The 27347-nt window shown below is 41.3% G+C and overlaps 1 protein-coding gene across 1 annotated transcript in view; it reads right to left on the reverse strand.

Annotated features, from left to right (window-relative positions):
- Positions 1-49: 49 nt before the first annotated feature.
- The window catches only part of mcm3ap (minichromosome maintenance complex component 3 associated protein), a gene marked incomplete at its 3' end in the record, with an annotated part of 31924 nt that continues 4626 nt past the window's right edge, over positions 50-27347 (reverse strand). Inside the window, exons 2-21 of the mRNA XM_079662613.1 lie at positions 26374-26624; positions 25551-25632; positions 25089-25242; positions 22959-23152; positions 22726-22865; positions 20423-20620; positions 19706-19974; positions 14683-14845; positions 13942-14099; positions 13600-13823; positions 12005-12234; positions 10924-11024; positions 10612-10743; positions 9785-9898; positions 8708-8860; positions 5282-5479; positions 1698-1766; positions 1484-1618; positions 1224-1377; positions 50-319 (exon numbers count right to left, since the gene is read on the reverse strand). Coding sequence (XP_079518739.1) covers positions 50-319; positions 1224-1377; positions 1484-1618; positions 1698-1766; positions 5282-5479; positions 8708-8860; positions 9785-9898; positions 10612-10743; positions 10924-11024; positions 12005-12234; positions 13600-13823; positions 13942-14099; positions 14683-14845; positions 19706-19974; positions 20423-20620; positions 22726-22865; positions 22959-23152; positions 25089-25242; positions 25551-25632; positions 26374-26624 — 3389 coding nt within the window. The remainder of the gene's footprint in view (positions 320-1223; positions 1378-1483; positions 1619-1697; positions 1767-5281; positions 5480-8707; positions 8861-9784; positions 9899-10611; positions 10744-10923; positions 11025-12004; positions 12235-13599; positions 13824-13941; positions 14100-14682; positions 14846-19705; positions 19975-20422; positions 20621-22725; positions 22866-22958; positions 23153-25088; positions 25243-25550; positions 25633-26373; positions 26625-27347) is intronic.

Raw genomic sequence — 27347 nt, forward strand, 5'->3', positions numbered from 1 at the left:
ATTGTGATCATTACTAATTACCTTCTTCGATTTCAAATTGTGATCATTACTAATTACCTTCTTCGATTTCCTGTGTGTCCCCGGGGCCCCCGGCCGGCCCCGGCACCAGGACGGCCAGAGGCAGCGGGCAGTGCCAGCTCCCTTTGGCCTGCTGGAGCTGTTTAAGCTGCAGCAGGGCGGAGAGCAGGGGGATGTCCTGCTCCTCCTGCTCGGTGAGGGGCATGGCGGGGAGCAGCACCATCAGAGCGGCTGTCCCCTGAAGCTCACTGAGCCCCTCTGCTTTGGACAGGCCGTCCTCAGACAGAGGGCCCCGGGACGCCTGGAAGACACACCATGAAGACTATTCAGAACACTTGAGCGACTACGCAAGGTACTTCATGTTATTATCCATCTAAACAAGAGATATATGTATAGAAATATGGCCGGCTGTAGCTCAAGTGTTGAATGAGCCTCTACCAATCAGAGAGGCAGTGGTTTGTTCCCTATCCCCTGTAGTGAACATGTCAAAGTGTCCTTGGACCAGATACTTAACCCCTATTTTCTCCAAATATCCCAAAATAGATACAATTTTGCTGTCGTACATGTCATTTCATATAGGTAAAGCACAAACACATTTCTCAATACCATCGTGAGTGTTTACAGAGTCTCAATATATAATGAAATATATCTGTAAGCTTATCTTTTTTAAACCAACCTATAAAAGGGGCCCTATCTATTCAGTTTCAGGTTCATATCAGTATGTAGTGTCTCCACTGGGACATGTCTCCATGCTTTAATGTTCACAAAGCTCTTTATTTTTCTCATACTGCCTGTGCTGCAACACCTCTTTTCACCCTCTGTCTGAAACCAGAGACCAGTCTGCTCTGATTGGATAGCTGACCGGCTCTGTTCTGGTTGGTCAACCGCTTAGAAATGTCCCGCCTCTTAGCCTTTCACGTAAAATGTGTTGGAGCACTAACCAAAAGAAGGGCGAGTGTTATGTAGTGATGCCATTTAGGATTTTAACCTTGCAGACCATTTACATGCACTAAAACCTATATTACTACAAGAATGATAAAACCCTAAAAGCCTAGAGCCTCGTTAAAATTCATTAAAGAAAAATAACTTGACTTTAGAATGTACTTTGTCACTACACTTCATTTATTTATAATATTTGTTGGCTTAAGTAACAGTTATCGCTTTTGTTTTCTTGAGAGCAGCCGTCTGTGTTAGCAGGATCTCACCTTGATGCTGATGTGAACTTTGTGGGTGTGTTCTCCTCGATCCTGGAGTGTGTTGGTGACACAAAGGGTCTGTAGTGCGCCGTCCAGCTGCTCGTCCCTCCCCTCTGAGTCTTTACCCCCACCAAGCTTCACCTCCAGCCAGTCTGACAGGATCCTGAAGGCAACACACCAGAGAGAATACACACGGAATTGTTTTGATTGAAATCTAAAAAAGGTATTCAAACATCCGCCTTTCATCATCTTTCTGTGCAGCTGCTCACCCGTCTGCCAGGCTGGTTTCATTGTCATGGTCGCTAGGTAGGAGGAGCACAGCCTTCCAGAAGATTCTCTCTGGTGGGTTGGGGATATTCTCTGTCACCAGTGCCGGCAGGTCGAGTGGAGCCCACACTGACTGACTGAGAGAAAAAGGCAGAGAGGTCAGAATGCTGCTGTGTGATACAGATTACTGACTGAATAAACACTCTCATGACTTACTCAAGCAGCTGCTGGTAGTAGAAGTGGACTCTCATCTGGTGGATCGCTTCTTCTCTCATTTTCAGCAACCTTAACAGAATATAAAACAGAATACCTTAACAGATATACTAGAGTAGCATATTCACCAGATTTTCATTAAATCAACCCTTGTGTGCATTCTTATTAATAACAGTTGCTCTGCTGTCCTTAAAAGAGACAAATATTTCCATCAAAATACAATTCTAAATGAATATTTTCACTTTCATTGAGTTCAATGTTTAAAACAACATCTTGTTGCGATCATAAAATACAATATTCATACATTTGTGTTTTAAAAAAAAAGAAAAAAATTGTAACCCATAAAATGCCCATTTGTGACCCGCTCTATCGGAATCAGTCGCATTGACCCGAAGACACATTTTGAGTTGTATACACTGTTGGAAAGAGGATATTCCTAGCTTTCTAATGATATCAGGATTGTTGTTGTGCTCCATATATTAAAGAGCATCTTCCAGGTTAAAGACACCTGTGAATAAATGTGTAGGAAAATGATGAATACACTAGATTTTCCCAAAAATATACAGAAATATACACTACAGTGACATCTGGCGTCGTTTTTGTAAGACATTTTCACTTCCGCATAAAAAAGCCTCGGCACGTGACCTCCCGCGTGTGACGTAACACGGGGGAAACAAGGGGAGAGCGGCCGGTGTAACGTATTAATAAACATGGATCCCAATGCTAGTTTCTACACAGAAGACACAGAAGAAGTTGAACATGAATATTCGAATGCATATGACGGACCACAACCTTATAATTATGAGCCTTCTAGGCGTCCAAGAGACCAGGAGCAGCCAAGGATTAGAAGAAATAACGGCCATTGGAGAGAAATTGAGCTGTGGTGTGAGGAGAACCAGTGGAGAACTGGGCAGCTATCTTGGTGAGTGAGCGGCGTTAGCTACAGAATGTCAGCTAACGTCACATCACAACATTGTGAAGTTAGTTATCATATAACAGGCTATAACTAAAGTAGCATTGATAATATAGTAACGTTACTGGCAGGACTGTTGATACTGATCCATAACAAAAACTAATTGTAATTTTCAAGCAAGTTTAAAGAGCATCTTGCAGTTTTAATTTTTTCTACATTTATGCTTAAACTTGCTCGAAAATTACAATTAAAAAAGTGAATGCAGGATTTGATATGTTTTACGAGACATAAGGGCAGGAATTCAGAGGGAAAGGAGCAATTTTGAGCTCTGTTCTTAAAAACGGCTTTTTTTTAAGGTCATACGTCAAACGCGTCATATTACATCACAAAGGGGACACATCTCCGCTCTCTGACCGCGGGTATAGTAGAGTTGCGTTGAGTAGAGCGGTTGTTTTTTAAGGAGCTGGTATTTTTCGGTAGTTTTACATTGTATTTCACCATTTGTAATCATGGTGCAGTATTGTGTTTGTGCAGGTTGCACAAATACCAGCCTGTCAGGACATCGAGTCCACAGTAAAAAGGACTGGAGCTAGCGTTCGTTCCTGGGTGCGTTGTGCATTCACCTCCCGGCAGCACATACTCCCCACAGCTTCATCAGGAAACCGTATTACTTCTCTCTCTCCCCCCCCCCCCCACCCTTCGCTGCTCTCTCTCTCTCCCCTCCGGTACACAGCACCTGAAGTGTGGAGTTAGGTAACGCTGTGGTGGCTGTACTGCTCCAGCCGTCTCCTTTGTGTTTGTTTGTTTCCCCCTGTCTGTTTTGTTTGTGTGTGCGTGGTGGCTGTCACTCCTGGCTCCCGGCTCAACCTCCACTCACCTGCTGCAATCAGCTGTGCACCCTCCCCGACTACACACCTACTTTCCATCAAGCCATTTACAACGACATATCAACGGAGGCTCCACAACCTTTCTCCGCCAGATAGTCAAGTATCAGCCGTATTTCGCGTCACCCCTCCGGTACACAGCACCGTAGTGTGGAGTTGTATTAGGTAACGCGAGATACGGCTGATACTTCCGCATTAGTTTCTGTTATGGATCAGTATCAACAGTCCTGCCAGTAACGTTACTATATTATCAATGCTACTTTAGTTATAGCCTGATATATGATAGCTAACTTTACAATGTTGTGATGTGACGTTAGCTAACATTCTGTAGCTAACGCCGGTCACTCACCAAGATAGCTGCCCAGTTCTCCACTGGTTCTCCTCACACCACAGCTCAATTTCTCTCCGATGGCCGTTATTTCTTCTAATCCTTGGCTGCTCCTGGTCTCTTGGACGCCTAGCAGGCTCATAATTATAAGGTTGTGGTCCGTCATATGCATTCGAATATTCATGTTCAACTTCTTCTGTGTCGAAACTAGCATTGGGATCCATGTTTATTAATACGTTACACCGGTCGCTCTCCCCCTTGTGTCCCCCGTGTTACGTCACACGCGGGAGGTCACGTGCCGAGGCTTTTTTATGCGGAAGAGAACATTTCTTACAAAAACGACGCCAGATGTCACTGTAGTGTATATTTCTGTATATTTTTTAGAAAATCTAGTGTATTCATCATTTTCCTACACATTTATTCACAGGTGTCTTTAACCTGGAAGTTGCTCTTTAAGCATAAATGTAGAAGAAGAAAAAAACCTGCAAGATGCTCTTTAAGCAAAATATGTCACATTATATAATGACTGTCACCGAGTCATCATTTTGAGAAAAAGGCCTTCAAAGTTTCCTCTTCTCTGGAATCTATTGATCTGATTGATTATTAGCGGAGCAAATGATCAAAATACTAAGGAGGGAAGATATTTTCGTTTGGATTACTGGTCCAGGGGAAGCTTGTGAGTGTGTGTGTGTGTGTGTGTGTGTGTGTGTGTGTGTGTGTGTGTGTGTGTGTGTGTGTGTGTGTGTGTGTGTGTGTGTGTGTGTGTGTGTGTGTGTGTGTATTGTGTTTGTTTCACGGGGAAAACACTCACAAGAAACACCGGCTGTTGTGATGCCAGCTGTGACGTTAAGTTACTCCGTTCTCCGCTTGTAAGTATGCCGTTACAAGCTTCAAAGTTGTATTTATCATCTGAATTGGCCGAAACAAGTTTAATATTCTGAAAGCCAAGACCCTACGCAAATCCATGTTTATTTTGAAATGAGCCGTTGTGACTTCCGATAGCTCGATAGAGCGGGTCACATTGGTTTACATAATTCCTCAGTTTTTTCTGTATACGAAATCAATATTGATTTAGATGCACAACTGCAGTGTCCCAAAATACAGAGGACAGTCGTAACGAGGAGATAGCATGAGAAAATGGCTCAATCTGGTTTGAAAATAGTAAAATATACAATTTTGAGGCCAGGGCTTTAGAATTAAAGTAAAAATAAATAACAGAATATATGATTTTATGCTGTTATGGCTGTATTGATTTCATACAGTTTAAATGGTAACAATTTATGTCCTTACAGGTCTGACTCTGTATAATCTTAAAGTTATTATGGGAACCAAAATTGGATTTCACCCTTGCCAAAAAGGCTTAAATTATTGAAAAAAGCCCAATTTCATTTTTTCAAAAGTCAATCATATTGATGCAGAAGGGTTAGGCCGTGCTTTGAAATGACCCTTGTGGCCACCGTACCTGGTGCTGGAGAGGGCCAGCGTGCCGGAGTTTCCCAGGTCGACCACACCTCGGGCCAGGTCAGCCATGGAGGGCTGGGCGGGGGCGCTGGGGGCCAGAGCCTTCAGTTTGAACCGAGGGTCCACACAGCACGGGGCCGCAGGAAAACCTCTCATCTGTCTCTTCAGCTGCCGACGCACCGCCACCACATCACGCCACCTGGGGGAAGGGGAATAATGAGTAAAGGAACAATTGATTTTCAATCATACATAAATAAATATATACAGTGGGGTAAAAAAGTATTTAGTCAGCCACCAATTGTGCAATTTCTCCCACTTAAAAAGATGAGGCCTGTAATTTTCATCCTAGGTATACCTCAACTATGAGAGACAAAATGAGAAGAAAAAAAAAATCCAGAAAATCACATTGTCAGATTTGTAAAGAATTTATTTGCAAATTATGGGGGAAAATAAGTATTTGGTCACCTACAAACAAACAAGATTTCTGGCTCTCACAGACATGTAACTTCTTCTTTAAGAGCCTCCTCTGTCCTCCACTTGTTAACTGTATTAATGGCACCTGTTTGAACTCGTTATCAGTATAAAAGACACCTGTCCACAACCTCAAACAGTCACACTCCAAACTCCACTATGGCCAAGACCAAAGAGCTGTCAAAGGACACCAGAAACAAAATTGTAGACCTGCACCAGGCTGGGAAGAGTGAATCTGCAATAGGTAAGCAGCTTGGTGTGAAGAAATCAACTGTGGGAGCAATTATTAGAAAATGGAAGACATACAAGACCACTGATAATCTCCCTCGATCTGGGGCTCCAGGCAAGATTTCACCCCGTGGGGTCAAAATGATCACAAGAACGGTGAGCAAAAATCCCAGAACCACACGGGGGGACCTAGTCAATGACCTGCAGAGAGCTGGGACCAAAGTAACAAAGGGTACCATCAGTAACACACTACGCCGCCAGGGACTCAAATCCTGCAGTGCCAGACGTGTCCCCCTGCTTAAGCCAGTACATGTCCAGGCCCGTCTGAAGTTTGCTAGAGAGCATTTAGATGATCCAGAAGAGGATTGGGAGAATGTCATATGGTCAGATGAAACCAAAATTGAACTTTTTGGTAAAAACTCAACTAGACGTGTTTGGAGGAGAAAGAATGCTGAGTTGCATCCAAAGAAGACCATACCTACTGTGAAACATGGGGGTGGAAACATCATGCTTTGGGGCTGTTTTTCTGCAAAGGGACCAGGACGACTGATCCGTGTAAAGAAAAGAACGAATGGGGCCATGTATCGTGAGATTTTGAGTGACAACCTCCTTCCATCAGCAAGGGCATTGAAGATGAAACGTGGCTGGGTCTTTCAGCATGACAATGATTCCAAACACACCGCCCGGGCAACGAAGGAGTGGCTTCGTAAGAAGCATTTCAAGGTCCTGCAGTAGGGCTGGGCGATATATCGAGTTTACACGATACATCGTGGATTGCACTACATGCGATGTCGTAAATGACCACATCGTGAACATCGAGTATTATGTTGTCAAATCAATTTCCCGCCGCGGCCAAAATGAGCTTTCCTTTCTCCCTCATAGAAACAGTCACACACGCAGGCACACAAGCAGGCCCCGTCTAACTTGCACACAAACATTACACACATGCACAGTGACAGAGAGCAGGGCTCGACATTATAAATGGCCCGCTGGCTCGGAAGCACTATTTAGACACCCCGGGCCAGCATAACGTACTTTCCACTTGCCCGCTCGGGCCACTAAAAATATTGCTTAAAACATTTTTTTTTCTTCTGTGGTATAGGTATTTTGACAAGCAATGTTGTTAAATTGTTACATTTATTAACGCTACTGACATAGCGTTTCGTGAGGCGGTTGTCGTTGTTGGGTGAAAAGCAAACAGCTGTTTGCTGCGGAGCCAGCGCGAGCAGGCTCCCGTTTGCCCGTGAGCGCCGGGCAAAAAACTATCTTCAAATAAAAGAAAGTCACCGGAGGAGTTAAAGGACAGTGAAAGGTAGCATGAGAAGAAGAGGGAGAGAAAGTTTCAGCCAGCTTGATCGATGGAGTTGGCATCTAGTGGTGCAGTGATGCGTCCTAAAACCCTTTTATAATCTATCGATTAGATTTATGATTCGAAAATTATAAAAGTAGGGTAGACATGTGGATATTATCCGGCTGAACAAAACGTGCATTTATCAAACAGGTTTGTTTTCCACAGACCTTATTTCCAGCTATTTTCCAAAACCCTGTGGAGAAATCCCATTGCTTTTTGTGAGGGAACCAGCAGCTTACTTCCTGGTTTTAGGACGCGTCGCTGCACCTCTCAATATGATGCCAATATAAACAAGGTCTTCTGTCGGCTGTGTACATCAATGCCGACCTATGCTGACAAGTAAGTGAAGAGTAGACAATATAAAAGGTATTGGCTATAGGGAAATGTCCCAGCAGTTTAGGATAATGAAGGTTCTAATCTAATCTAATACATAGCCATTACATGTCTAACTCCTGATAATGACAGGAAGACAGAAAGCGCATTATACTAATAATAATAATACTACTCAGAATAGCAGACATTTTTGAACAATGACCACAATATCATTATTTTAATAAACCAAATATGAACAATTGAGGAAAATGAGGAAGAACTGATACTGATACAAGTAGTAATGTAGTTAGTGCATAAATTACTATTGCAACAAATTTGTTAATTTTCTTAATTATTAGTCGATTTTTTTAATGCAGACATATGTTGCAGGGACTACTAGAATCATCATACTGGCGTGACTGTAAACATCAAGGGGTTAAATAAAAAAAAATTATGTGTTTTAGAGGACATTTCAGAATATCACGATATATATATCGTATATCGCGATATAGTCAGTAAATATCGTGATATCATTTAGAGACCATATCGCCCAGCCCTATCCTGGAGTGGCCTAGCCAGTCTCCAGATCTCAACCCCATAGAAAATCTTTGGAGGGAGTTGAAAGTCTGTGTTGCCCAGCGACAGCGCCAAAACTTCACTGCTCTAGAGGAGGTCTGCATGGAGGAATGGGCCAAAATACCAGCAACAGTGTGTGAAAACCTTGTGAAGACTTACAGAAAACGTTTGACCTCTGTCATTGCCAACAAAGGGTATATAACAAAGTATTGAGATGAAGGGTTATTGACCAAATACTTATTTTCCACCATAATTTGCAAATAAATTCTTTAAAAATCAGACAATGTGGTTTTCTGTTTTTTTTTTTTTTCATTTTGTCTCTCATAGTTGAGGTATACCTAGGATGAAAATGACAATTGGTGGCTGACTAAATAATTTTTTGCCTCACTGTATATGGTATTTAAGCTACAGCAGCCCCAGCTAGAATGGAATACTGGTAGATTGACGTTGGCCTTATTGGTCACGTTACATGATATTTCTGGTTCTTACCTCTTGATGTACTTGTGGATGCATTGCAGCTCATCTTCAAGGATGGCTTCAACCAACCGAGCAATGTCTGCATCCAGAGTGTCCTCAACCAGAGAGGTGCACACCTGCTCCGTGCATTTAGCCACACGGTCAGTCTTTTCACTCACCGCCTCTCTGAGAACAAAACAAAAAGAGGGTCAATCTTAAATAAGGAAAACCCATCTCTATAAAAAAAAAATGGGAATGGGCATTATTGTCACGTTGGTTTCGTAGGGGAGCTAACCTCCTCTAGGGGGGTTCGGGGGCATGCTCCCCCGGGAAGATTTTTTTTTAAATATTGAAGTTAAAAGCATCAATCTGGTGCACTTTGAGAGCAACATTAGGAGATCTATGGATACATCTCAACACCCATATGAAACAGAACTGTAAACAGATTCTTCTTTTTGGATATTTTACAAATCACTCCCCTTTTAAACTCTATTCTTGTTATTTTTAACAACTTTTTTGTTACTGTATTTTATACCTGTTTTTCATTTAGTCTCTAATGTCTCATTAATAACTATAAAGCGTTCCGGTGCTCTCCGACAGCACTCTAGTCTACACTTCTTTCAGACGAGACATACCACGTGAAGACACGTTACACTCGTGATGTGTTCAAGGAACCTGTCCTTGGCCAGGAAAAACAGGCACTCGCTTGTTTAATTATTTTGCGGTCTAGATTTCTTCTTCTTTTTTGAAGTGAGAAGTTGTCCGTCAGTCAGACTGACGGACCCCCCCACCCCCAAAACGAAAACTCTTCGGTTCAACATAAATTACACAAGTCACCCAAATCAGCTTTAAAAAAGCGGGAGGCACCAAAAAGCGACTAATTTGCATCACTGTATAATGGTTTTAAGTAATCCTGTAAAGCACGTCACTTTGCATCAGACCCCATTAGGACATGTGTTTGACACGGGGGTCCTGGGGAGGGTTTTTTTTAAAAAAAGTTTTGTAAGGGAGCCGTTGGTATGTTCTTCACATGGTATGTATGTGTTTTGTAATATGTTGTTCTGTGTTTTTGCCTAAATAAATAAAAAGGATACGAGTTTGAAAGCTTACTTGATCTCAGAGGTGGCCGTCTCCTTGATGGTCTCATCTAGAACTTCATAGATGAGCTCTGAGCAGAGAGAGAAGCTGAAGTCGACCAGGAAGGCCTCGTGCTCCTGCTTCCTCCTGACACACACACACAAAGGAAATGGGGTGAGCTGTTGCAAATATAGCTGCTTTGTTAACAGAGTGGATACGGCTTTAGAAGAGTAACATTCCAAACAAACTAAACAGTTCCAGAGTCTCACAGCTTTATCTTCACACGTCAATTGTAACTGAATATAAAATGACATTTACAGATTGACTTTATAGTAGGGCTGCTCGATTATGGCAAAAATCATAATCTTGATTATTTGGGTCAATAATTGATATAACGATTATTAAAAACAATTATCCATTTACTTTGAAAACATCCATTTATTGGAGAATTTTTTTTTAACAGTATGTTTTAAACAGTTGATTACCCTGAACTTTAACTATAATTCAACTGAAAAACCAATTACATTTTTTTTTTTTTTTTTAAATAAAATAAATAATTGTTTTATTTAGGTTATGTTGTTTTCATAATCGTTGCAAGTCAAAATCGTAATTGCGATAAAAATACGATTAATTGAGCAGCCCTACTTTATAGTTATCGCAATTGATAAATACTGCCACCGTGTGTTACCAGCTTTTCAAATGAACTTTGATTGTGTGTATGATAAAGGCATGCATTTGGCAGGATACAGTGATTATGAAATCTGCTTTTCTTTGCACCTTTGATAAGAAAATACATTTTATTAAATATGATATAAGCAGCAGGTCTTTATCAGGCTGCAGTGAAGCCTCAGTAGACAGACCTGGCTTCGTCCAGCTTCCGTTTCTCCTCGGTGACACGCTGCTGCTCCAGCCTGATCTCTGTGGAGGAGACGTCCTGCAGCATCTGTCCCAACACCTCGCCCAGCAGAGAGTCCACCTGCACACCGCTCTCCCTGCAGGGCCCAGGCAAAAGGACAGTTAAACAACTTAGAACATTCTTCAGACCTACACTGCCTTTAAACACTAAAGTAAATCAATGATTAAAGTGAAGAAGTGAAATGAAAAGCAGCAGTGTATTTAAATGTAGCACAAGATAAGCTGGTAAAGAAAAGCTGGATGTATAAAATCACTACATTAGAGCTGTTGTGGCGTAGCTGGCTCCGGCTTCTGCCACTTCCATCACTGCTGCTCCAACCACCTCCTCCACCACGCTGTCCAGTTCAGCCACGATCTCCTGCAGGACGGGACACAGCAGGGGTTACTGTCATGGACACACTAACACTAGGGCAGCCAGGTCACTGTTGCTCTAAGGACTTACAACGAATAGAGGCTGAGGCCTTTGATATTCTGGTTTATTGTTGGTCTATATTTTAATAATACAAGTCATGTTTTTGTCTCAATGCATCTTTATCTTCTTCCAGGATGCCATCTTCAGATTCTTTGTTTCCCTAATTAGAACTCTTTCATTCACGCTGGCCTTTTAGCTCAGCCTGCATTTCACTTCAATCATCCAACAAGTACTTTTATAAAATATTCATTTTCTAAAATCAGATTACGGCTGCACAATATATCGTCTCTTTTATTGCAAAAGACTGCAATATTGAGACGAGGTTTTGTTTGAGTTGGTTATTTTTTGTTTATTGGTGCCTGATCAACACACTAACATATTCATTCTACAATAATATGAAACAAAGGAGAGCAGCTTCCCATTTGAGAAGCTCAAACCAGGAAAGCTTTTGCATTTCCTTTAAAGAACTCCAGACTCAAATGATTCATTGATTACCAAAGTATTTGACAATACACTTTCTATGAATTGACTAATTGATTCCCACTTGTGATCATTCTAATCCTAAATCACGAGTATTTCCTTATTGCCAAATCCAAAGAATAAATCAAGGAACCATTCTTGATTAAAGGAAACGCACAATTTTCGTTTTTTTTCCTCTTAAATATCTGAAAATATTCATTTTTTTTCTCTCCTAGATTTAAAGCTTTAATTAACCCTACCGCAGCTCTTTGACTTTGTTTTAATTAATTTTTAAAGCTTTAATAGACCTTGTATGGTGTCATACTGTAACTGTATTGCTCTGTATTGCTCATGGGCTGGAGAAGTGAATTCCAAATACATTGCAGGAAATCCACTAAGGAATGAAGCCGTCCTCTAGAGGGAGCTCTGATGTGTTCTCAGATGAAGAGCGTAGAGATTCTGTTCACCTCATTGCTGTAGACGGGCTGAGGTTTGGGTGGAGGTGATGGGGGTTTGACAGGCGGGGGCTGGGCTATGGGCTGGAACATCTGGGCGTCTGCAGCGGGGGCCGGGCTGTGATACTGTGGCACCACCTCAGGAGGACCAGCTGGAGGGAGCACAAACATGGCGGCCACATCCGGAACCACCTGCGCTACAAACTCTACGCTGGGGGGGGCCTTCAACTCGGCTGCAATAGCTGAGACAATACAGAAACATATCAGCTGGTCTGAAACACACTGACTGTCTGCGTTGTTGGAGCTGTAATGAAGCAGACTTTACAATCATCACCGATACAGACTGTTATATGGGATCTACTATAACATTGCATATACATATACAGTGGGGAAAAAAAGTATTTAGTCAGCCACCAATTGTGCAAGTTCTCCCACTTAAAAAGATGAGAGGCCTGTCATTTTCATCCTAGGTATACCTCAACTATGAGAGACAAAATGGGGGGAAATAATCCAGGAAATCACATTGTAGGATTTTTAATGAATTAATTGGTCAATTCCTCGGTAAATTAAGTATTTGGTCACCTACAAACAAACAAGATTTCTGGCTCTCACAGACCTGTAACTTCTTGTTTAAGAGTCTCCTCTGTCCTCCACTTGTTAACTGTATTAATGGCACCTGTTTGAACTCGTTATCAGTATAAAAGACACCTGTCCACAACCTCAAACAGTCACACTCCAAACTCCACTATGGCCAAGACCAAAGAGCTTTCAAAGGACACCAGAAACAAAAATGAAACGTGGCTGGGTCTTTCAGCATGACCATGATCCCAAACACACCGCCCGGGCAACGAAGGAGTGGCTTCGTAAGAAGCATTTCAAGGTCCTGGAGTGGCCTAGCCAGTCTCCAGATCTCAACCCCATAGAAAATCTTTGGAGGGAGTTGAAAGTCCGTGTTGCCCAGCAACAGCCCCAAAACATCACTGCTCTAGAGGAGATCTGCATGCAGGAATGGGCCAAAATACCAGCAACAGTGTGTGAAAACCTTGTGAAGACTTACAGAAAACGTTTGACCTCTGTCATTGCCAACAAAGGGTATATAACAAAGTATTGAGATGAACTTTTGTTATTGACCAAATACTTATTTTCCACCATAATTTGCAAATAAATTCTTTAAAAATCAGACAATGTGATGTTCCGGATTTTTTTTTCTCATTTTGTCTCTCATAGTTGAGGTATACCTAGGATGAAAATTACAGGCCTCTCTCATCTTTTTAAGTGGGAGAACTTGCACAATTGGTGGCTGACTAAATACTTTTTTGCCCCACTGTAAATACTGTTGAGCAATTTAACTCAGTCATTTTTGAGTGTTTAATTATTTTCAAAATATGTTCAAGTAGATCTGCAAACAATCGTAAAATGAAACAGATAAGTAACTTCAAGACCTGGAAATAACAAAAATAAATGTCCAACTCTGCAACAGCATTGACATTAAGGTTAGTTGAAAATGAAACACTGCCTTTGTTCTTGTCCTAAGCAAAAGCAAGTCCTGCAAATGAAGGAATACAAACTATTTGTGAGTGTTTCGATCAGTAGAAAGGAGGGCATACCTTTGAGCAGGCTCTGTGTGGGCTCAGCCAGAGGGCCCTCTCCTCTGTACTTGTTCTGGGGGTCGAAGCTGCAGGCGGAGGTGTGCTGGGGGGGATTAGGGAGGGGGCCTCCGTTCACCACCTCTCCGATCAGCACACTTCTCTTTGCGAGGATGACCGCCGACTTCTTCTGGGACAGAGGCAGCTCTGGCTCCTGAAAGGCTATCCGACTCAGCTCTACCATACTGTGAACCACATCCAATGAAGATATGAAGAATGGTGTCTTGAACCTCAGGCGTCGTCCAGTCAAAGACTTGAAATAACATGAAGTATCTCAAACTCAGAGCCTCAATAGAAACTCACCCCTCATTGACGTTGAGGCCGTACTGCTGGATGAAGTCCGTTCCCTCTTCAGTGGTGCGGAACATCAACATCCGAACTAAATCCTCCACTGGAAACGCGGTGGATCGTGGACCCACAGTGTGAGCCGTATTCATGATCTTCAAGGCCATAGCTCGGACCTGCACGCACACAACCACACACACACGTTTGTACAGATATTACTAAAGAACAACTCCCACTTCTGTCTGGACAGATTTTATTAGCATCTACTACTTTACCATTACAAAGGCTGTGTGTGGTAAGAACAAGCATAACATATCATGTGTATTAATGCAGTCCTATGTTTAACAAACCCCTATTTAACCTTTTTGTAATAAGATACATTTTCATTATATTATGTCATAGCGGGAACAGTAGCAAGGCTGAAGCTAATAAGAATAGCAAAATGTTACTTAAGGATGTCCTGTCAAATGAAAGGTGTTTGCATAATAAAGACTTGGATAATAATGAATATGTTAAAATGATAGGTATGTCAGTTTGAAGTCCAAGTGAGGTACGTTATGGTGGAAGTACATTCAGTTCCGGATGATCAAAGTTTTGATTTGGGGGTCAAGCCTGGATTGTGCTGCTTAAAAAGACTGTTCGAGGTACTTTCTCGTGAAAAACGTTCGTGAAAACAGGACAAAGACTATTCCCTGGATTGTCTGCATTTATTTCAACGTTATCTCAGTTGAAGTCATTACAGCAGGAGGAGTTCCTGACCTGATTGAAGTATCTGTGCAGGAGGCAGCTGGCCAGGTATGAGGCTCCCTTCACCAGCTTGAAGAAGCGCACAAAGTTGTTGCTGTTGACTGCAGTGAAAACCTGCACGGCAAACTTCACCTCGGGGGAGTTACGCACCTCGTCACGGAACTGCTGGACTTCACTGTATGGACAGGAAGGGTTAGAGAAAAAGCATCAGATATAAACAAAGTCAAGTAACCATGGATATATTAAGAGGACTGGATACAGCATTGAGGCGGGGTCCCGTTCCTTTCATTCTACAATCATATGAAACAAAGAAGAGCAGCTTCCCAATTGAGAAGCTCAAACCAGGAAAGCTTTTGCATTTCCTTTAAAGAACTCCTGGCTCAAATGATTAATTGATTAGCAAAGTATTTGACAACAGACTTTCTATGAATTGACTAATTGATTCCCACTTAGCCTATTGTTGTGTTGTTTGTTTATTATATTATAACTTAGTACTTTAACGCATTTCAGATATGCAACACTAAGCTGTCTGTGGTTCTTTCCTGCTGTAACGCTGCAAATTTCCCCTCTGTGGGACTAAGAAAACTATTCTGATTCTGATTCTTGTGATCATTCTAATCCAAAGTCAAGAGTATTTCCTTATTGCCAAATCCAAAGAATAAATCAAGGAACCATTCTTGGTCAGTGTATGTTTTGGTCATTGGATTTTCTTTTCACAAATGGATATTCAAAAACAAAAAACGACTGGATATTTGATTTTCGTTTTCAAATTGAAAAACCAAAATTGAAATACAAGGCGTATTTCTTTATCATGGTCAAAAATGGATTTACTAAACTTAAAACACGGGATGATTTTCATTTTCTGCTTCTCAAAACGAAAAATAAAATCACTAGAAAACAGAAACAAAAAACTCCCCGTTTTTTCATATTCTGCTACCGGAAGTTGTCTTTCAAAATAAGAGCACAGATGAGGACGGTCAATCCTTACGGTCCATTTGTTTTCACAACGAAAACAGCCAAGACACATTTTGAGCCCAGAAAATGAATGTTATTAAGGGCTGTAAATATAATAGGCCTATTTCTAAAATGGACAACATTGTTTGGAGATTTCAACTATACAGCGATTCTGCACTGCGGTCAGCTCAGCCGTCTCTCGAGTTTGTTGTTATTTGTTCTGCCATTAGTTCTTTGTGAGATCGATCCTGTTGGACTCAGTAGGCTAGTAGTGAAAATACTCCCACAACAAGTACTATGAAGTACTTACTGTTTACTTTTTGAGTAATCCTCTGTCAATGTCCCCTCCTGAGAAAGGGAATGCATGTTTCTCTGCTATTTTGAATCAGCGTTAAAACACCTTTCTTCATGAGACTGATATTGTTATTGAGTATTTTAAGAGGATATGGTAGACATGATATCAGCAATACTGCCAGTCAGTAGTCCGGCAGCAGCATTTTTTTTTAAAGTTAATAACAATATTGATATTATATAGATATAGCATATTTGATGCAGTCTTTCTGAACACTTTTAAAAGAAAATACTGCAAATTAAGAATATTTGTAATGTTCAGATAGTGCCTTAACCCTATGGCATGACTTTTTATTTTGGAAGGAAACAAATGTTTCACCATGTGTTTTAGGAGCTTAGGGGTCCCTGATATTATATCAATTATAAAATGTGAACCCCCCCAAACCCCTCAACCAGGGTTTGGTTTGTTGCCTCAGGGCAACAATGTGCTACGAGGGAATTGAAACACCAAGGACTTCTACAATTCAGAAGAAATAGAAAGAACAACTCTAGATGAATTCAAAAGGTTTTCTTTGTGTGTGTGTGTGTGCGTGTGCGTGTGTGCGCGTGCGTGTGTTTTAAATCAGCGTTAAAACACCTTTCTTCCTGAGACTGATATTGTTGGACAGAGTATTTTAAGAGGGTGGTAGACATGATATCAGCAGCAGCATTTTTACACCTTGGAAAGTCTTTAGAGACTGGCCTGGATAGCTGGTCACAAATATCCTTCAGCAAAGTGACACACTGTCACATGGTTGCCCTCTTATGATGCTGCTGTCTTTTAATATATAACTATTTCTCTGCCGCTAGTTCGTACCTCACAGATTCTTCAGTCTCATCAGCCTCATCCTTCCATCAGTCAACGCCTCCAGCACACTTCCAGTGTCTGACTCCATATGATATTGTCCTGATGCAAGGGTGATGCCCCATGATCACAAAATGTGTGCCAAGGACGTCATATTATGTCTGTCATTAATGTTACATCACCCATTAAAACTGTTTTCTTTCCTGTTTTCTCTTCTCTTAACTGAATAGTCCTGTCTTTAAGTATAATACAATGTAAAGTCCTTTTCCTGCACCATTTTAAGGCTTAAAAAAACAGGCATTTTTACTGTATGAGTTGGGAGAAATGACACAATCAATGGCCCAGAATTATACTTTATAAACTATGAATCTTGTGGTGCTTGAAAAAATACACACTGGCTAAGCCGGCCACGATATATGCCTTTTTTGGAGCCCTTTTTTGCAATATTTATTAAAATGTCACTAGTTATTATTATTATTATTACCCCTATCTGAGAATAATACAAGCAACCATAAAACGCCCTTTATCTAGAGAGCCATTGAAGGCCATGAAGAATGTATCCTTCCACAAATCTTTTTATCTGCTGTATTAATAAAGCTACAACGTGTTTTCAAGTTAGGGCACTATCTGTGCAGAACATTACAAATATTCTTAATTTGCAGTATTTTATTTTAAAAGTGTTCATGAAAACTGCATCAAATATGCTATATCTATATATCTACATAATATCAATATTGTTATTAACTTTAATCAAAGTCAATTTAAATAGCGGGCAAGACTTTCCAAGGGGTAAAAATGCTGCTGCCGGACTACTGACTGGAAGTATTGCTGATATCATGTCTACCAACCTCTTAAAATACTCTGTCCATCAATATCAGTCTCATGAAGAAAGGTGTTTTAACGCTTATTCAAAATAGCAGAGAAACATGCATTCTTGTTCTCAGGAGGGGACATTGACAGAGGATTACTCAAAAAGTAAACAGTAAGTACTTCATAGTACTTGTTGTGGGAGTATTTTCACTCCAAGCCTACTGAGTCCAACAGGATGGATCTCACGAAGAACTAATGGCAGAAAAAATAATAACTTGATAGACGGCTGAGCTGACCGCAGTGCAGAATCGCTGTATAGTTGAAATCTCCAAACAATGTTGTCCATTTTAGAAATAGGCCTATTATATTTACAGCCCTTAATAACATTCATTTTCTGGGCTCAAAATGTGTCTTGGCTGTTTTCGTTGTGAAAACAAATGGACCGTAGATACACGGATTGACCGTCCTCATCTGCGCTCTTATTTTGAAAGACAACTTCCGGTAGCAGAATATGAAAAAACGGGGGGTTTTTTGTTTCTGTTTTCTAGTGATTTTATTTTTTGTTTTGAGAAGTAGAAAATGAAAATCATCCCGTTTTTTAAGTTTAGTAAATCCATTTTTGACCATGATAAAGAAAAACGCCTTGTATTTGAATTTTGGTTTTTCAATTTGAAAACGAAAATCAAATATCCAGTCGTTTTTTGTTTTTGAATATCCATTTGTGAAAAGAAAATCCAATGACCAAAACTTACAATGACAATTCTTGATGAAAGGAAACGCACAATTTTTGTTTTTTCCCTCTTAAATATCTGAAAATATTCATTTTTTCTCTCCTAGATTTAAAGCTTTAATGTTACCCCTACCGCAGCTCTGTGATTTGTTTTAAAAGAATGGAGGAAAAATAACTTTGGACCTGGTTTTAAACACACTTTAAGGACTATAACATTGTTTGTAAAAAACCTTAAAAGAAATGTACACTGATTTACAGACAGGGGCGGCGCCAGGGGGTAGGTTGGAGTTGCTGTGTGCATCTGTCTGTTTGCATCTGTCTGTTTGCGGTGTGATGATGAGGTTAAATGCCACAGCATGCCAGTTGAAACAGTGAATGATCGCTATTGTGTACTTGTGCACCCCACCTGTCACACGGAGAGATACCGCAGGTCCTTCTTTCCTGCAGCGGAGGGTGTAATGGTATTATACAAAAATATTGTAGGAGCACAGAAACAGTGTTCAAATTCTGCTTTTACAAACTTATTTTGGTTGTGCTTACCTTGCAAAGTAATGTTATAAGTGTCAAAGGAATGTTTTAATGTAAATATTAATGATAATATTGTAGCCTGCTCAAGTTAATAGTTATGTCAGTTATCAGATGTGCACAGGTTAGTACATTGGTAAAGTTATTTAGGCAATGTTGTTGGTGGGAGTTAGGGAGAGACCGCCCCTTCCAGGTGTGTGTGTGTGTGTGTGTGTGTGTGTGTGTGTGTGTGTGTGTGTGTGTGTGTGTGTGTGTGTGTGTGTGTGTGTGTGTGTGTGTGTGTGTGTGTGTGTGTGTGTGTGTGTGTGTGTGTGTGTGTGTGTGTGTGTGTGTGTGTGTGTGTGTGTGTGTGTGTGTGTAGGGAGTACGAGACGGTAGGAGTTGTCTTCGAGTGTGGGGAAAAGTCATAATGAGTGTTATACTATTGATTGGTTCTGTAAGGCGTGGCTGTGGCCGTACGACATTGAAGGCTCGTGATCTGTGATCTTGAATAGCGGTGAACGCTACAATATGAACAGGCTCGTGCTTGGCCCACTGGTATTGTTTGTTTATTTATTTGGAAAATTAACTAGCAACGCCGTGCTGTCATATAGCAACTGCTAAGCTACTGCAGCAAAAAAATCCTGGTGCCGCCCATGTTTACAGATGTCTCTTTCCCAAAATAAGTCAACGGGAAATAGCTTTTTTTGGCCACTACGGAAAGTGTGCTTCTATTCCCAGCTCACTTCTTGGAAGATTGGAAGCAACATCTAAAGATGTCATTCCAATGTAATGATTTCTGGAGAAAGGCAGAAACACAAACAGGGGCTTTGCAAATAAATCAAGTGACATTTCACCACCATCAGTAACGGTTTGTGTATCAGTGTTTTTGCTGGACTGACCGTAGGATGTCCCCGTCGTTGAGCTTCACCAACACGCTGTACAGACGGAACTCGGCCTCCAGGGGGCAGTAGATGTTGCGTGTGTTCAGGTCCTGGTACATCTCTTTGAGACTCTGCAGGCACTTTGTCATGTTCTCGTTGTTGATTTTGGCATCAAAAGTAGACATGTGCTCCTCACAGAGGTGGTGGGCACAGTGCACGTGGAAGCGTGTGCACTTCTCAATCAGAGACACCGTGTGAGGGCAGCACAGGTGCTGCTGGATGATGTCCTGTGGGGGGGGGGGGGGGGGAGGAATCACATCGGGCTCCAAAACATGTTCTACTCTCTGCAAAGATACAACTGGGGCCAGAAAGTGTGTTTAACAATGTGTTTGCTGCTATGACTACTCAATATCTGTTACGTGTGTGCACCAATCAGATATCCAGAAATGCATCTTGAGCTATTGAAACGTAGAATTTAAAATTATACTGCAGGAGTATTGCACACGTTTGTGAACAAGTGTTTGGTCTTTTTTTTTTGCTTCTTCATTCCGTAAACATACAATAATAAATGTTCACACACAATGCAACGCAATTATTCTCATGTGTCACAGTGTCTCTCTCGTGTTTAGTCCCTCTAGGCTTTTTCCGAAAGCCTATATCTGCTATACAATACAAACGCATGAAATTGATTTACTTGAAGACAACCGTCATGTTTGTGAGACAGAACCCTCTTACCTTCCTGATGCCGCGCGTCCTGTTCCAGAGGAAGTCGTACCAGTCCCGGTAGTTGTCGTGGCCCTGGTCCATGATCAGAAACACCAGGTAGTCCATGGTCATGCTGAGCACGGGCAGGGGCCGCAGCTCGTGGGGGAGGGGCTCCTCCTGGTCCGCTGACGACCGGCTGTACTCCTTGATGGCTGCTGAGTGATCCACCTGGCGGCAGATTCATTATTTCTCTAAAGTGATCCCACTTGTAGAAACACCATTTGATATACATTACTAATGTAATCCCTTTGATCTTGTTCCATACATTTATTTGAGCACAATAAGACTTTTTCTTTTTATTTAATGATTGGTTTCTCTCTTCATGTACTGGTAACAAACATTGTTTTCCTTATCGTGTTCCTTAAATCCGTAAAAAAAAAAATTTAATCAAATTATATTTTTACTTTTAAATTAATTACCGGTAATAGAAATAGAAAAAACGGTCCATTTGGGGCCCCCAAACTTAAGAACATAATGAAATATTGCTGTTTGAATTTTTTTAATATTTCAATATTTGTATGTATATTACAGGACTGTCTCAGAAAATTAGAATATTGTGATAAAGTTCTTTATTTTCTGTAATGCAATTAAAAAAACAAAAATGTCATACATTCTGGATTCATTACAAATCAACTGAAATATTGCAAGCCTTTTATTATTTTAATATTGCTGATTATGGCATACAGCTTAAGAAAACTCAAATATCCTATCTCTAAATATTAGAATATCATGAAAAAGTATACTAGTAGGGTGTTCAACGAATCACTTGAATCGTCTAATTAACTCGAAACACCTGCAAGGGTTTCCTGAGCCTTGAAAAACACTCAGCTTGGTTCAGTAAACTAAATCACAAGTATGGGGAAGACTGCTGATCTGACTGCTGTCCAGAGGACCGTCATTGACACCCTCCATCAGGAGGGTAAGACACAAAAAGAAATTTCTCAAAGAGCAAGCTGTTCACAGAGTGCAGTTTCAAAGCACATCCACAAAAAGTCTGTTGGAAGGGGGAAATGTGGCAGGAAACGCTGCACAACCAAGAGAGATGACCGCAGCCTTAACAGCATTGTGAAGAAGAGTCGCTTCCAGAATTTGGGGGAGCTTCAAAGACAGTGGACTGAAGCTGGAGTCCAGGTATCAAAAGTCACTGTTCACAGACGTGTCCGGGAAATACAATACAATAGCCGCATTCCCATGGTCAAGCCACTTCTGAACTCAAGACAACGGAAGAGGCGTCTGACTTGGGCTAAGGAAAAGAAGCACTGGACAGTTGCACAGTGGTCCAAAGTCCTCTTTTCAGACGAAAGCAAGTTTTGTATTTCATTTGGAAGTCAAGGCGCCAGAGTCTGGAGAAAGGCTGGAGAGGAGCAAAATCCAAGTTGCTTGAAATCCAGTGTGAAGTTCCCACAGTCAGCGATGGTTTGGGGAGCCATGTCAGCTGCTGGTGTTGGTCCACTGTGTTTCATCAAGCCCAGAGTAAATGCAGCTGTGTACCAAGAGATTTTAGAGCACTACATGCTTCCGTCTGCTGAAAAGCTCTATGGAGATGAGGAATTCATTTTCCAGCATGATCTTGCACCTGCCCACAGTGCCAAAACCACCAGTAACTGGTGTACTGACCATGGCATTACTGTCCTCGATTGGCCTGCAAATTCCCCTGACCTGAACCCCATAGAGAATATGTGGGGTATTGTGAAGAAGAAGCTGAAAGACACCAGACCCAACAATGCTAATGAGCTAAAGGCCGCTATTGAAGCATCCTGGGCATCCATAACACCTCAGCAATGCCACAGGCTGATTGCCTCCATGCCACGCCGCATTGATGCAGTAATCCGTGCAAAAGGATTCCCAACCAAGTACTGAGTGCATTAATGGACATTTTCAAATGTTTGATTGTGTTTTGCTGTTATAAATCTTTTTTTTTTACTTGGTCTGAGGAACTATTCTAATTTTTTGAGATAGGATTTTTGAGTTTTCTTAAGCTGTATGCCATAATCAGCAATATTAAAATAATAAAAGGCTTGCAATATTTCAGTTGATTTGTAATGAATCCAGAATGTATGACATTTTTGTTTTTTTTAAATTGCATTACAGAAAATAAAGAACTTTATCACAATATTCTAATTTTCTGAGACAGTCCTGTATATTTATTTAAGTCCAGCTTTACTTTGCATTCCTAGATTGAAGGGGGGGCATACTGTAGCATGTGTTGCAAACCTACAGATTCATTTTGAAATTGTCTAGAAAAACTGATATATGTAGTAACGGAGCTTTACCATCTCAGTTTCTGGGAAGACCTCGAACACGCTCAGCTGTTTCCGTGTTTCCCTCATGTACCTCTCCTTCTCCGGACACATGTCGGGACACGTCCCAACAAACACCTTGGAGAGGACCAGGTCCGTCCTCCGAGGCCGACCTGCGAGGACACATTGAGCACACAGTTAGAATGCCTCTTCGGTTTTTGAAGTCACGTTAAAGACTGCGATAGATTGCCGAGTGGCGGCTTCACCTTGGCGCAGGATCTTGTCTCGCTGCTCCAGCAGGCGGAACTTGTCCTCAGCGGTGGGAGCCAGCTGTCCCATGAGGTGGAGGAGGGAGGAGGGGACGGGGCGCTCAGACCCCGGGGCCTCTGAGCTGCTCTCTTTCTGCGGCTCAGTGTCAAACTGCAGAGCTTTGGCTAATGACGACTTCTTCACAGGAGAACTGACAGAGGAGGAGACACCGGGCAGTCAGTCACAGCATCACAGAAACATTCTTTCTAACTATACTCGCTTGTGTCCATTGCTCCACACTTGTTAGCATTAACTCAAGTTAAAACTAAACAGTACAATGATGACTAGGGCTCTACTGGAAGTTTTTTTTTTTTTTTTTGTAGCCTTTATCGAGGTTTTCAAAAAAAATAAAGATTTGGTTATCTGGGGCTGTATTCACAAAGCATTTTATCTTAACGCTAGGAGTGCTCCTAACTTGCGCTAAAACCTTTTACGTAGGAGTTTTTACTTAAAAGTTATTCACAAAGCCGCTGAGACTACTCATACTAAGGATTAATCACTAAGAGTGAACTAAGAGTGACGCGCCGTTGCTATGGATTACGGCGATTCTCGTGCATGAGTTTAGAAGCGGTCAGTACGGTGATTGGTTGTTCAGAGCAGGCGGTCTCGCTGAAACTCATCCGCAACATCCCACAAACGAGCCCACTAAATCACCGAAAAACAAGGAAATAGCCTAGGCTAGAAATGTATTCCTATCAAATAGTTATGGACAGTGCAGTTAGCAGAATACACGCATGATGACAAGTTTGTGCAGACCACGATAATGACGTTGTATATGCACGTTAAAGAGAGAGAGCAAACAATAAAAATACGTAAATTGCATTAAATCAAGGGGGCAATTAAAAGCACCCTGCAAACTATTATCCAATGAGCATATTTCCAGCACTTAAACACTTTCAATAACAGCCCATACCGCCGTTCAAGTCCCCCTATCATGATGAATGAAAACAATATGCGTGTTGATGGAATGTACTTTCTTTCTATCGACGAACACGTCCTCATCTTTTGATGGCGCAATTATTTTTATGTCAATAGCACCGACCACACCGGGCATACCTGCATTGCCATGAAGTTGGCTTTGATCCTGTGTAGTTGTTGATTGTCCAAAGAAAACCGGATAAACTGTTGGATGATATGTGGTCTAGAGAGCGCGTTGATGGTTTGGTTTATGGCACGGCTGACTGATGGTTGCGATATTCCTAAATCGTCGGCATTGCAAAGTTGCATTTTCCCTGTTGCTAAATATCGTAGTGTTGCCAAACATTTTATTTCCGGACTAATCGGGTTATTCCTGTTAGTCGGGGATGTTATTGCATCCCGCACTAATTCCACAACAAGTGTGATACCCTCAAGATTTAGCCTATATCTCTTGATCAATTCACAGTCTTCCATTTTCTCCAAAACATTTCGTCTCGCAGCCATTTTCAGATTCTTTGTGAATAGGTCTTACTGACTTAGGAGTCCTCTCGAGGACTTTTAAGCTCTCCCAGACTTAGGTGCTACTTTTAGGCCTAAAATACTTTGTGAATTGCTCTGAGTGAATACAATTAGGAGTCCTAAATTTAAGACTGACAAGCCCATTATGTTTAGGAGTTTCTCCTAGATTCGCCAGTTAGGAGCTACTTTTAGCCCTAAGATCCTTTGTGAATACGGCCCCTGGTGTCATATTTGATATCGTCATCACCTTACAATAAATCCTAAAAACAAAACGGATTGAATTAAATGAGTGTGTGAGCCATGAGTTTTTAGCACAGTGAATAGTGAATATGTCGTTTATGAAAAAGTAAGAGCCAACAAATATAAATTAGAAACAATATATTCTATCAGATAAAAACACATTGTGAAATCTCTTTCTTCAACACGTTTTGATGTTTGGACTTAAAAACTGTAAGATATTATGACACTAACAATATTAGTTTAGTGTTAACTTTATCTTAAAAGTATATTTGCGCTAGCCCAATGAATACAAATGCATTGAAAATACTCAAATGTTGGTATAGAATGTAAATGCCAACATTATGAATGTTTGTTCTGAACAGTACTGGTAAGACTAACACTGTGAAGCCGGTGTGAGTGTATCAGTGTACCTGCGGCTGAAGGACATGAGGCTGCTGAGTGCAGGACCTCTGTGAGCACCCTTCCTGAGGGGGGAGGAAACATCTTTGGACTCCATGTCCTCCTGACTCCCCCCCTCTGCCTCCCCTCTCTCTGCTGTAGCTCTGCTCCCTTTGTCCCCTGGACCTGAGGCACAGAAAACAACATGAGAAAATCCTGCATTTTATAAGAGCTTTGAAACAGAAATTTTAAAAACAATTAAAGGTCTTATTTTAAGATAAATGAATTCAATGCCTTTTAAGGATATGCAGGACACGTGTAAAAGAAAATAAGAAGATACCTGCTCAAAAGTCTTTACATAAGTTCTTAAATTCCCTTTTGCTTGTAGGTCCGTACCGATAGACTGTCATATCTACACAGCGGAACTGGGCATGCTAGGTGCTAGCAAGTATATCCATATGAATGATATGCCAACTGTAGAATAGTGAACGTACTCTGCTTCTTTCTCTGCCACAAGAGGAGGAGTTCATGTCTGTGCAGGAGTTTGCCTTTCTTCTTTGCCTTTGCTGCTGATGCCTGAAAGATAGTGAACAGTGACGGTAAGCCAAACATTTTTGTGATTTTAATGATTCAAACAATAATAAATAAATATGTTTAACATGATCTAGTAATGAAAAATAAGATCGGAGGCAGAAGGAGACTGCAGTCTCCCAGGAAGTGGAGGTTGGTCAGAAGGTCAATGTTTACAAAAAAAGAGCAGATTAGACACTCAAAAATAGACACCAAAAAATAACCAGTACCATGTTCAATTACTCACGTTTATTTGACACAAATGTCATCAAAATGGGTTCAGATATACTGTTCTGAAACTCTGTATTTGTTTACAAGCAGATCTTGAATGCTCTATTGAGGAGGAAGTGTAGAGGCTAATGATGTATCATTGTTTCTTTATCTATGATTTCAGCAGAAGAACAAGTCCGCTACCAGACAGCAGCCTTTTTAAACTACATGTTCACATTTGGAGGCTACTGTATAGTATCGATAGTTGGTAAATGTATTATATTTATTTAGAAAAACCCAAATATTAGAGTTTCCAACCAGCATATATTTTTGTGAAAGGAGTCTCAAATCCCAACACGCAAATGTAACCTGATCAAACTCAATTTACAACCTGTAGATGAATACCAAAGGAAGGTTTTAAAATAACCGAAACTGATGTCATCTGTTGAGTTCAAAGTAAAAAAAGTTCATATTTGTTCATGCATTTGACTAATTTGATTTAATAACTTAAATTTCGTAGTAACATAGCCAACTCACATGATCATCAAAGTGAACGATGGCCAGATTCTTGCCGGGTCGGCAGTAAACCTTCCGGACTTTCCCGAAACGACCAAAGTGCTTCTCGATCACTTCCTTCTTGTTGAGGGCAGGAGGAATGTTCCTGCACTGCAGGACGGTGCAGTCGGTGGGGGACATGCCCCCCAGGCTCTCTGTGCTATCCCTGCGGGAGCCGCGTCTCACAGGGGTGGTGACGCCACTGGGGGCCGAGTCTTGGGCTTTGGGTGAGTCTAGAGAGGGTTGATGGGTAAAAGGCAGACGACAAGATGAGTACATTCTGAAGAGGAAATCACTCAAATTCATTTATGATATTTAGTTAATCTGCAGGATGTCTATCGGTGTCCCTGTGCTTCATGAAAACCAAACGATATTGTGACGGTTATAACATCAGTAGAAGGAAACAAAATGGATCTATGCAAATGTAATATTGGTACCCCTCAAAACTCCTCATCAAAAATGTAAAACATTTTTAAAAAGGGCCCTATTCTGTTCATTTTCCGGTTCATGTTTGTGTTTTGTTTCTCTGGGACATGTCTCCATGCTTTAATGTTCAGAAAGCTCTTTATTGTTCTCATACTGCCTGTGCTGCAGCACCTCTTTTCACCCTTTGTCTGAAACCAGAGACCGGGCTGCTCTGATTGGTTATCTGGCCAGCTCTGTTGTGATTGACCAACCGCTTAGAGATGTCCCGCCCCTTAGCACTTATGTGTTAGAGCAGGGATGGCAAACATACGGCCCGCGGGCCAGATCCGGCCCGGGAAGCATTTCAGCTTGGCCCACGGAGCTGAAGGACTTTGCTAAGTAGGCTGTGAGAGGAGGAAAAAAAACTGCTATTTTGAATCCTTCCACTAGTGGGCGCACTACCGCACCGGTACCAGTGAGAGCGCAGCCAGACTGTAAAACAAGTGATGAGTAAGAGTAGTGAATGCAGTCAATAACCTCTGACACCCTCA

The sequence above is a fragment of the Notothenia rossii genome (genome assembly GCF_949606895.1).
Source record: "Notothenia rossii genome assembly, chromosome: 2".
In the NCBI taxonomy this organism is placed as follows: Eukaryota; Metazoa; Chordata; class Actinopteri; order Perciformes; family Nototheniidae; genus Notothenia; species Notothenia rossii.